Here is a 12,584-nt window from a genome sequence, read left to right as displayed (position 1 = left end):
TTACAGAGTGTGTAAAGGCACTGCCTATGTTGGATGAGAAATGACCCAGAATGTTGGAGACCCTGGCCCCACCCGAAGAAGATTGTTCGTCCTGTAGGTACTGACAATGAGCGTTGCGCACCTGCTGTAGGAAGTGAGCGCAGAGATCATTGGAATCAGGTGGGAGCGTGTCGGTTTTAAGTGTTGTTCGGATTGCTCTCTGGGGAGCTTCCCCCAGAAAACTTTCAAGGAATCAGCCCTCAACTCATCGTATGCCCGTTCCATTTAAGCGGGCCAAATTCTTCAGGAGTTGCCCCTACTTCATACACCTTTAACCAGTATCCGGGATGACTTGATGTAAAGGGCAAGATACACCTGCGCACTACACGCGCGTCTTGATCCGAAAAGTAGCATCCGATCCTACTTTGAGCGAGTTACGAGTGGCGAGTTGCGACCTGATTGGCTACGAAGACTGCCGAGCACAGCCGAAGGCCTACTCGCCGCTCAAGACTCGCATCTAGCTCGCAGGTGTATCTGCCCCCCCTTAGGATATCTACCTACCTCGCTAATAATGTATTTAGGAATCCATTTTTAACATTAAGTACCATGGAATTAGAAAATATTTACCTATATTCAACATCTCTTCTCTTCAAATTACAGTTCTCAAAATTGCATATTCCCTTAATTGAAACAATATTCCAACAGACAAGAATTTCGCTATGATGCTGACAACGTTTTTTCTCATTTTCCAGAGGCGCAGCAGAGAATGACAATGCGGCCGTCGGTATGGTGGAACACGACGGTGCTGATCGTGATCCTGTACCTATACGTGACGATGGTGCAGTACATACGTGCGGCTGAGATCTCCTCCACCACAGGGGCTATGCGCGCTAAACAGTACTACTCCGGTGAGAAGCTATCCCAGTACCGCACGCGCGAGGACCCGGATGAGGAACTGGACATCGCCTCCGTTGAGTCCGAACCTCATCATCAGGTTACTATCTGTTTAAGTATACTTAACTCGCGCTCAATTTTGGTAGGACTAAAGACCGCCTAAGAGATGGGTACGGAGCTGCTTTTCGTACCCAGGAAATTATTAACATCCTTAGGCTTTGCTGTGTCTGGGAGTTTCCGTGAGATTTGTTGCAAAGTCAAATTGCGGGAAAGAAACATCGACGATTTTTCGCAGCTTTACCGTCTCCATGGTACGGAACGCTCACATTCCTGTGAATAAGTTTGCGCAGGCGGAGAAAATACTTAAACGGTATTTAGGTAAAACTTTATTGGAGACAATCATTTAAACTGAACAAACACGAACAATCGAGTGAAGAACAAAATATTAGGTACACATTTTTTTTGCTTCTTCTTCTCCTTTCAGTTGGTCTTAGTGCTTTACAAGGACCGCACTAGGCACTGTGAATAATATTAAGTTAGTAAATGTGTGTCGCAAATTCGCAAGTGCGAATCTCCCTGCGGCAAATTGCGGGAAAACGTCCCGCGTAGACAAGGCTTAAGGATACAGGCTAGACAAACAGGGCTCTGCCCCTAGTCGGAAGGTAGAGGAAGAAAAAATCGCCCCTTAGCGCACTGTCGCACCGTGACACCTAAACGCCATGTGTGCCTATCTTCCTAAGGTCATAAAAAAACCGATATTCTAGAATCTCTTCGTCAACCGCACGCCTGCGTCCCTTCATTGGACTTCCCCATCGTCTTTCTCCAGGGAGGACCCAATCCAAAACTTCATTTGGCAACCTCTTTCCCGACATTCTTTGCACTTGCCCATACCACACTCACTGCTTGGACATGACGTTGTGCACAATGTTTATTTAGCCTTCTTTGTCTCAAACTCTTTCATTACGAGCACAGTCCCTTCTCTAGGTGCTTGAGATTTGTGACCGGAAATCCTTATCTGCCCTGAACAATGTGAACATGTTCTCAGTTCGCGTCGTCAAAGACCTCGAGTTCACTTAAGAGGTCAGACGATAAAACCGGATTTTTCTCTCTAAATTTCTCCACACCTAGTCATCAAAGGAGGCTATGGTGGCATTTTGGCCGTTTTGAGGTTAGGATATTGCGTCTTTAAGTATGGCGCACCACTCCGATCAATACGAATTTTTTTTTGTATCTTGTTGAAAGTATAATTTAAGAAGAGAGACAATTTTCATGTGTGTCCTCGTTTCTATACGTCACCTGTCGCGAAAAAAGGAAAAAAATGATTTTTTTTAAAATTTTACGAATTTTTTTAGAAGCTAAAATCTTATTTGATGATAATGATTTTTTTAAAACAAAAACTGAGCTCATAATTGATGTAGATTCTGACAAATTTCGGTTCAATTCTATCAAAAATTACAAAAGTTATGAGAAAAAGATGTTAACATAGTCAAAAATAGCCCCAAAAAGCGGATTTTGGGGGGTCCGAAGACGGGCGGAGGGGGTTAGGGGGCTAAAATCCTCCAAAATCTAAGTTTTAAGACACCCTTGATGACTTAAAATTGTTAAAATAAAAATCCATTCACATCGAAAAAGTCCTCAAATCTGCATTTAAAAGTATTTTCACTGCATATAAAAGCTAAGAATAGGACAAAATGGACGTATTTATGCTAAACGGAACTATGAGCATGGGCTTTACGTGGAACATAGTTCTTTTTAGCATAAATACTTCCAAATGGGAACCTTGGTTAGTCCACAGGACTCAACGTAATGAATAAATGAATTAGTGAGTTCGAAAACATACCAACTCGGGTTTTTTTTCGATTTTCACTTTTATACGGTTTAGTAACACTTATGGATAGAAGCATCTGCACGCAAAAGGACATTTCGAAATTGTAATCGGAAGTGCTCGAAACAGCGACGGGAAAAGGGAAGAATCGAAGTATTTCATTGGAAATACCAAATTTTGGCCATTTCAAGGGAAACGGGTGACCATCCGATATATTTTGCGGTTTTCTTTTTTCGTACCTTATACCAACAAGTTATATAAATACGAGGTCTGTTAGATTAGAAACCGGATTTTGGTCACAACTAACCCACAATGCGTCCAAATTAGGTTTTCTTGAGCTCTCCTGATAGCTGAAAATATACTTAAGAACGCTACGTTCACAGATTTTGTTTATTTTGATCAGTGTTTATTCTGTGTCATCTTGAATACGACTAAGTCAGATGCGTTTTGCGATTTTCATCATGCGATCACTGATAGAGCAAAGATTCAACATTAAATTTTGTTTTAAACTCGGTATACCTTGTACCGAAACTTTTGGTATATGCTAAGTAAAGTTTACTATGATCATTGTATGAGATGTTTCTACTGTTTTGAATGGGTCAAACGATTCAAAACTGGCCAGGAGTTCGTCAAAGATGAGGAGCATGGGAATCGACCCTTAACGGCAACTGACATTTGTCACGTGGAAGAAGTGCGGGCAAAAGTGCTCGAAAATGGTCGTTCCGAGCTTGTCGAACAGAGTAATATTTCTGAAGGCTCTGTACATACAATTTTCATAGAATATGTAGACTCGCATCGAGTTTCAGGTACACTTGCCCCTTGATTGTTGTCCGTTGAACGAAAATCCAACCAAATGCCAATTTTCCTTTAGCTGCTTGAACGTTCTAACAATGATCCTACATTTTTGGATAGGATAATTTTCGGTGACAATACTTTAGTGTACGGCTACGATATGGAGACGAAACTCCAATCGTACTTGTGGGTTGAAAAATGTAGTGCAAGACCGAAAAAAGAGAGACAAATTCGGTCAAACATAAAAATCGCAAAACACCCTTGAGGTTTGCCTTACTTCAAGCCACATACCAACGAAGCTAATTGGGATTTTTCAAATTTGTGAACGTAGCGTTCTTAAGTATATTTTAAGCTATCAGGAGAGCTCAAGAAAACCTAATTTGGTCGCATTGTGGGCTAGTTATGACCAAAATCCGGTTTCTAATCTAACAGACCTCGTATTCAAGGGTTATTCAGGTCGAAAAATGTACATTTTTCAGGGCAGACTATGAAAAATCAGTATCTGAATGTCGGTGAGAACGAAAATATACCAACTGGGAAATTTTTAAACGCTTAATTCTCTGACATCAAACATGGTGTATCAATTTCAACTCGGTGCTTTCCGAAGTCTCTAAGTACTTGTCCTTTGGCACCAAAAAGGTTTTTCTTGAACTAACTTCTTCGCCCGCTGCGCAGTTTTAGGTGTTGCTTGAACAATTTTTTCCCTGAGTTGGTGTGTTTTCGAACTCACTGATTCAAATATTGGGCCTATTAAATCGTGGCTAAAACTGTTGAGGGGAAATCAGAGTAAGGGCTCAAGGGTGGGACGGCGACTGGGTTGGTAAGAGCTGAGCCGAGCTGGTGCGAAGGAGTCTCAGACCCGCTCAAGGGGCTGCGGTTGAGTTCTACGTGGTCTGTCCGGAAAGTATCAGGACTTTTTGATTATCTCGGAATGTAATGCATATAATGAGCTGAAACTTGGGTTGGACTTTGCCAATGTCCATTCCAATGCAGCCACACAATCGGGCTTTCACACCTTTAATCATTCGATTGCAATCAACTGATCAAAGTGTGTGTGTCAAGTGCTATCGTCGCGTTTTTTATTTTTCGTGAAATGACCGATAGCGTGAAGATCAGAGAATTTGTATTAAATTTTGCTTTAATCTAGAAAAAACTGCCAAGGAGAACATGGAAATGATTCGGAAAGCTTTTGGCACTGATTCTATGAGCAAGAGCAATATTTATGAGTGATATGATCGCTTTAAATCGGGTCGTGAAACAGTCGCTAGTGATCCGCGGTCCGGGAGACCTTCGTCGACGAATTCTCCCGATAATGTGGAAAAAGTTCGGGAAACTATTGCCCAAGACAGTCGGTTAACCATGCGGAAACTGGAAAAGCAGCTAAATATCCCGAAGACCGTCGTTGCGGAAATTTTAACTGAAAAACTCGGGCTCCGTAGAGTGGCAGCGAAATTTGTGCCAACGCTCCGGCTCATTCCTCCTGTCTTGTGCAGCAGTTTTTGGGCAAAGCTCGGTATTCCTCTGGTTCCACATCCTCCATACAGTCCAGACATAGCTCCTTGCGACTTCTGGCTGTTCTTAAAGATGAAATCTCCAATGAAAGGGACTCGATTTGACTCCATCAATGACCCAAAAGAGAATACGACGAGAGCGCTGAAGGACATCCCAAAGGAGTGCTTTTTGGACTGTTTTGAACAGCTCAAAAATCGCTGGAACAAGTGCATTGTGTCTTACGGAGAGTACTTCGAAGGAGATTAAAGCCACAATATCATAGATAAGCTCGATTTCTCAAAATCTAAAAAGTCCTGATACTTTCCGGACAGACCACGTATACTGGATTTCACATTCCATGCGGGGTTCCATCGAGCTTCCAATATGCTCCATCGAGACATACGTTTAGGGGATTGACCGGTGAAATTTTATTTCAGAAAACATAGGAAAAACAAGAAAATTCAATCAATTCACTGTACCTTATTATTTTTAAAAAAAATCGCCGTAGAGGAGTCTTATTTTTGGATTAGACGATTGTCTGTTTTGCACTGTGGTTTATCATACGTTTTCTAAATTAACAGATTTTCAGTTGCGAAGCTGAAAATATAAATAAAATATGTCATTATTGTAAACATTACAGAAAGTTGTGTAAAAAAAACCTAACAAATTTTGAGTCATTTTTCGACACTTCAAAAAAAATGTTGACTATAGGAAATTCCTGAGATCGAAATACGTGCTGGTGGCTGCAGGAAATTTTCTAAAGTTTCTTAAAATACTAATTTTAGCACTTTCTAAAATTCAAGTTAAAGTAAGCAAGGAACACATAGCGTACGAATTTAGGAACTCATTGGTGCCCAACAGTTTTTTAAAAAAACAACCATGAAATATTGTATATTTTGTAAAAATCAATATAAACTATATATAAGTACAAAGTAAAAAAAGAGTATCCGAATATTTGGAAAAATTCTAATCCTTAATTTCAGCAGGTTGCATTTCAGAACACGAGAGCTATAAGAAAAGGTCCATCATCGACATAAAATTATTAAAGTTCCTGACAAGAGAAACGAAAGATTGAAACAGTTTTTCATGAGATTGTAGGTACGATTAAATGGAGAAATTTGCTTATAATCAGACAAACTGCATCAGACTTTGCAAAATGGCTCCTCGTGGTTTGTTTTTCTAACAGAAGACAAAGCAATATTCTGATTTGAAATTTTGTGAATGTCTTCTTCCAGTGGCGGCGCGTAATGGGCGCACATAGGTGCTATTGCACCCACAAAATTTTGAGAGATTTTTATCCTCCCTTCTTTTTTTAATATATTTTCCCGTCCTGGTTTTTGTCAGTGGAACGACACATCGTTTGTGAAACCTTTTTACAATTTACAATCAAATTCTGTGCGTCCTCGAGAGTCAATAATAAGATCATGATTCGAGCATTGTCAAAGAGATTACAGCAACTCCTTTTCTGCGGTCCGTCTCCCCGCGGACAGCCCGGCAGACAGTGCTGTCTAGAAGGTAGCGGTGGGGGTATGCACCGGGCGGACCAATGTTTTGGCAATTGCGCTTTCAATGCCTTAGAATGAAATGAGTTTGCCACAAACTTGGTTTAAATTATACACATTTTGTATTACAATTCTAATTATATCAATCGCTAAACAAAATTAGGCCAAGGCCAATTATGTAAATTTGATATTTTGATATGTAAAAATTCATCTTCACAATTATAGTGAGCAAAACTCGAGCCCGTATTTTTTTTTTAAATTGTAAATTGGTGGCCTCCCAACCAGACCAACTATTCGCGGGGGGGGGGGGGGGGGGGAGAGTTCCAATCCAGCAGACAGTCAAGCACAAAATCCAGTACGTCGATCGAGGTGCAGCGGAATGAGCTCGCATTTCCCTCCTTACTTTACGATTCTTGCCAGAGTTTGCGGTTGGAGAGTTTAAGCGGCATTGGAGCACGACGTAATAATACGTAATAATTTAAGCGAAGAAAGGAAAAATTCTGTCGAACTCCTGAAAGATTAAGTCGATTTAAAGGTATTTTGGGACTAAAATACCCATATCACCGGTATTATAAATTCCGTTCTATTATTGAAAAGAAATTGACTCAATATAAATGCAATTGCATTAAATATGTCTTGATTTTGTTATATTAAACGTATTTCCATGGAAAGAAGTTCAACCATGTTCATGCTTTATTCATTCATGAATGGAAAGTAAGCAATCTACATCCCAAAAATCTACCGATTTGCCGTAAAAAATTGCAGAAACTTGATATACCAGGTCGATGCACCCACTCGTTGAATTTACCAACCAATTTCGTGAATGTAAATATGTAAAAATCAATACCTATGCTAAAGTCACATTTTGGGTGCATTTATTTTTCATGAAACAATAATAATTTGAATCCCGAAGAACCATCAATTTTCCGTATAAAATCGAAAAATTCGAAATGTGTCGACTCCCTGACGTGAAAATTAGATTCTACGTGTAAAAATACTTACGTATCGATATGGTGGGCAAAAATCATGTGGGGACACAGTCAGCAGTCCGCAGCAACATCAATTCAACAGAATAACGGCAAAAATCAGATCGGACTTTAGCCGCTTTGCCCGCCTCTCCTCGTTATTTACAGACCGTTCGTATACTCATCTCAAAATTTTTCTCAGAGCTTTGTGTTATTATCAGCTTCCATTTAAACCCCGGTTCGATGACCAAATCGGCTGCCCAAAAAGCAAGCCATTTTTGAAAGGTTCTATGAGAAATTCGTGATGTTATCGGCTCTCAGGAAATCACCCCATGGCTAAAATTGGTGGTATAAATGTTTGAGTGCTTAAAATAATCGTATTTACGAAACTAAGGCATTAAGGTGATTCGATGGACGCCATATGTTATGTCAGAACAACATGCGATTTATCACATCAGTTAATTTAACTATGGAGTCAATTTCTTTTTAACAATATAACGCGATTTACTACCGGTGATTTAGCTATTGTAGCCCCAGAATATTTTTAAAGCGCCTTTACTTTCCAGAATCTTGACGGAATTTTTTTTGGCTTCGACGACTCGCAAGAGACACTGTAGTTAAAAAATATAAAGAATTTTCGATTTTGACCCAAAAAAAAAAATGTTCGTCCAGGCACACCGTGTATTGTAAGGAGTACTGCTGCTATTCAACCCTTGTCTTCAGGTCAAAATTCTTACAAGGAAGCCCCTTGCAAGAGACGAATTTTTTGTAATTTCTCCCAATTGTTTCTCCGTTATATAATTGAATTGCTTGTCAAATTCTGAGGTCAATTATCTTTAATTGTAATTTATACATTTCTTTTTTCCCCTTCATTTTATTTTTTGTATGGAGAAGTTTCTTTGATTTCTTCGGATTTTGAATACTGTAACTTCTCTGCTATTCGGCCGATTTTTATGAACGAGACCTCTTCTAATTCGTGTTTTAATGGAGAGTAAGGAAAAAATTGCATAGTACACGCGAAACAATTTTTTTGAAAATTGGACGAATCTTAGCGTGACGGTGAAATGGTTAATCAAGCGTAAACAATAAGGTGAGGTTCTGGGTCGGGTCGCTCGGGAGGAACAATAGAATCTGCCTCGGTCTCGGGACAGAGGTCCAGTGTGCGGGGAGGAGAGGGGTAAGTGGATTTCTGTAAAATCAAATTGATTTCTGCATGTGTTATGGTTAGCACATGGTCTAATGAGTTTTGAGGCTCATCACAGATTGCACTTACGGCTGTCCTGGTTGGCCCTGGCTATCAGAGCAGTGGTACCAAATTTTGAAAAACATTACAGAGGTGTAGATATCTGTCAATGCAACGTTTTAAACAAAACGGAGGAGTGAAATTCTCATTTGAAGAGTGCTGAACTGCTCAGCCATCCTCGAATCAGTTCGTTTGCTTCTGCTCATATATGCATATTTTAAATTAGCGCGGAGCATTCTTAGGTTTTTTTTTTTTTTTTTTTTTTTTTTTTTTTTTTTTTTTTTTTTTTTTAACCAAACCAAGTAACGTAGACTCTTGGTGTTCATTGCACATAAACTAGAAAGCCCCAGAATGACAAAAAACTTTAAATCATAATTATTGACGGATTAGTAAACTTTCTACACGCTTTGGAAAATCTCAGAAGTTCGCGGCAGTCACTTTCCGATAAGGAACTAAGAGACTCGGTTATTGTATCGAGGGGGGGGGGGGGGGGTCGAAACGATCGCAACGGCGGTATACTACGTATACGCGCCAAAAAAAAATGAAATTTTATCGTTTCTATGTGCCTGGAGTCAAATTAACCATACTTGAAAAAAATATATGTCCGTCCGTCAGGCGTACCCTTTTTCTGTGTACGTCCATATCTCGGAATCTACCAGTTCAATTTCATTCAAAATTTGCATGGAAGACCATATGTTTGGTCCTCTAACGCACGTCAAGTGATTTTGGGGTGCGCGAAAATTTGGGGGGGGGGGGGTTAGGGGCAAAACTTGATTTTTATAAAATTCACATGGAGAACTCATTTTGACGGACTGTAAACTTTGAAAAAATGCCTTTCATTCTTTAAAAGTTCGCATCTAGCACCACCTGAGTCATTAATTTAAGTTCCAAAATGATCTTAGGACTAAACTCAAATTAAAGGGGTAGGGATCATCGACGGAGGGCACTGTATTTTGCGAGATCACACTGAGGGCTGGCTCACTTTGACGGATAACACATTTTGAAAAAATGCCTTTCAATTCTTTGAAAGTTAGCATCAAGCATCACTAGTGGTATCATTTCTTAAACTTCCTGAAAGATCTTTGGACAAGACTTAAAATTAGAGAAGAACCAGCAGCACTAACGCGCATGCAACTTCAACTTTTGAACGTTTGAGAATTTATCGGCAAGTACCTAATCGCTCAAATTGACAGCGTTGGCCATGATTTTCATGTTGTGACGCCCTTCAAGTATCTCTGAGGAACGACAATATTTTTTTGAGGGGGAGGGATATGGGGCAAAAACCAGAACTTTACAATTGCGTGTTAGCCGCTGAGGAAGACCGAACACCAAACTATACAAACTCAGACAGTGCTTTAAGTCAGGCGAAACCTAGGACTTCAAATGCATTACCTCCAAAATTACTCCTCATAAGTACATGAAACAAAATTCCATGACCAATTGGATAATCACATATTATGAATTATCCAAGCTAACACAAGAACCAACACTTACGATTACAATTAGATCTTTATTGAAAGCAAATTTGGTGTTCGTGAACTTGAGGAAGCATCCCGGCAAATTCCATCTTCGGCGGTTCCTTTTTACGCGGTATTTAACTCAAATCTCTATACTATAAGCTCCGAGACCGCCTAATTTTGCGTAACTGGTAACGCTTAGTTCCAGCCTTCTACCGGACCGATTTTCATGATTTTTGCGGCTATCGACGGGCAATTGTCTCTAGATTAGCCAACTCTTTTCAGATTTTGAAAATATGGCCCAGGTTTTTTTATATTACGTGATAAAGTTGCGAATCCTCCCATTTAAACAATGTAAATTTATACTTTTTGTCATAGTTCGTTTGAGCGTTCTACCGGGCCGATTTCCATAATTTTTGCGTAAATCGACAGGTAATTGGCCCTAGATGAGCCCGCTGCAATCAGATTTTGGAAATAGAACCCAGGTTTTTTTAAAATTACGTTATAAAATTGAGTGGATTTACGGTGTGCTCCGGGACCGCTACCGCTATGCGCGAGAGGATGCGCAGTGGTCGAAGAGGTTGCGCAGTGGATGTGTAGCCTGCGCATCAGCTCTATTTATCAACACAAATTCACCCACATTATCTCATTATGATCGGTAGCCGAGTTGTCTACTCTACACCATCGGAAATGTCCACATTTTCAAGATGTGGGATCGATTCCTGACTCCTCAGCTACTTTTACTTTTGACAGCAGGCGTTTATCATTATTCGTTGTTTTACTGCAATGTCTCATTAATCAGTCATTGCAAAACGCGTTATATTGACTTCAAAAAAAATTGTTTTTCTTTATTCATCAAAAACAAAAATCTTTTGATTCTAAGAGTAAAGTATACCTTATATCGTAATTTTTCAGAGGAAAAATAAAATCAACATTAATAGGAGGGTAAAAATAGGGCCGCGAAGCGGACCATTGATGGCGCAGAGCGCCTGCAGGGGGTTGGGCCGCGTAGCGGCCAGGAGGCGTAGCCCCCTAGTACAATAATAATGCACTACATGATTGATCCATTGCCACACAAACCAACTACTTATTTGTTTATTTGGGTGCTGTGGAGCTACTGAGACTGACCTAACCTCAAATAACCATTCACAAGGTACGTTCACATGGAGAGGCTAGGGATAGGCGAGTGACCTGTCAGGCCGCGCTTTCTGTCTCGCTGGGAACCCTCTACCTAGATGTATAAGAACCAACCAATGTGTATAAGAACGTTCTGTGCGCCTGCGCGCCTTCAATATTTTCTCTTCCTCTCTTTCTTTCATTAATCTCCATTTACTTTAATAATTTTCATCAAAATTCTCTAGATTGATTTAGTTATTGAACTTTCAGTTGATTGGAAATTTCATAACTATTATCGTTCAATCACAATTCCAATGAATCTTTATGATGTTGTGAAATTGACAGTATTTTTCTAAACATTCCAGCAAAAGTTACTGTGCCGGCTTGAGCGAGAAAGTCTTGTGCGCTCCTCGCACCACAATGGGGGAAGGCTTAGCCGCCCCCTCCCCCCACATGCCGACGCGAAGCGCAACGCGTAAATCGGCAGGAGGCCAATTATTTTTCCTTTAAGCCCTGGATAGACGATAAAATTCCGAACCAATTCCGATCAAAGTAGACATACTGATAACTGGTGGTCACCATCTACCATCAAATTTTGACGGGCCGCACTTCTTTGTTCAAAGTAAGATCAGAACGGAGTGCCATCATTCATCATTTCCTGCCAAGTTTTCATTTTAAAATGAAGCAAATTAATGAGTTTAAGACTGATGACTCCCGACACTTTGATGCTACTTTGATCGGAAGTGGTTCGGGAATTCGATCGTCTACCCAGGGCTTTATAGCGCCCGAACCCAGGCTTCCCACTGCAGTTCATCCGGCACCGATGAAGTAGCAACGGCGGCGGATCTTTTTTCCAAGGTTTCCTTGTTGAGCACCTAAGACCTGACTCTGCTCTACGCCGCGCCGAGACGGTGAAATTCGCCCAGTTACACCCCCTTCGCATTATGCATGAATTGAATGCTTCCTTGCTCCAGCAAAGCCGTAAACATTAATGTTTAACAACTCGATACTTGATTTTTTAGGCCCAGGCAAAAGAGTTCCGATAAACAGCAATTTTGAGGATCGATCGTGAGTCTGTAATGATTCATGTTAATCGACTCTGCTGAAAAATTGTACACTCTTACAGAACCCGGTATGATTCTTTACGTAAGGGTAACCGTTTCAAAGGAAAATGGGCATTTCTAGGAAAAGACTGAAATTTCAAAAAATGCCGGATTTTTTTGGCGGTCATTTTGAGGCGTTCAAAGTCATCTTACAAAAAAAATTCATAGATACCATTTTTGTTGGAAATTTTGTGAACTCTAATTTCTGTAATGACTT

General features: G+C 40.2%; 1 protein-coding gene across 4 annotated transcripts in view; it reads left to right on the top strand.

Moving 5' to 3' along the window:
- Positions 1–12,584, top strand: part of LOC109039932 (carboxypeptidase D) — a 213,802-nt gene that overhangs the window by 98,324 nt on the left and 102,894 nt on the right. For all 4 annotated transcript variants that reach the window (XM_072301143.1, XM_072301129.1, XM_072301134.1 and 1 more), the window contains exon 2: positions 732–973. In XM_072301143.1, coding sequence (XP_072157244.1) covers positions 732–973 — 242 coding nt within the window. The remainder of the gene's footprint in view (positions 1–731; positions 974–12,584) is intronic.

This window comes from Bemisia tabaci, chromosome 1, assembly GCF_918797505.1.
Source record: "Bemisia tabaci chromosome 1, PGI_BMITA_v3".
NCBI lineage: Eukaryota > Metazoa > Arthropoda > Insecta > Hemiptera > Aleyrodidae > Bemisia > Bemisia tabaci.
The sequence above is the reverse complement of the archived record's forward strand: the minus strand, read 5'-3'. Positions and strand labels throughout refer to the sequence as shown.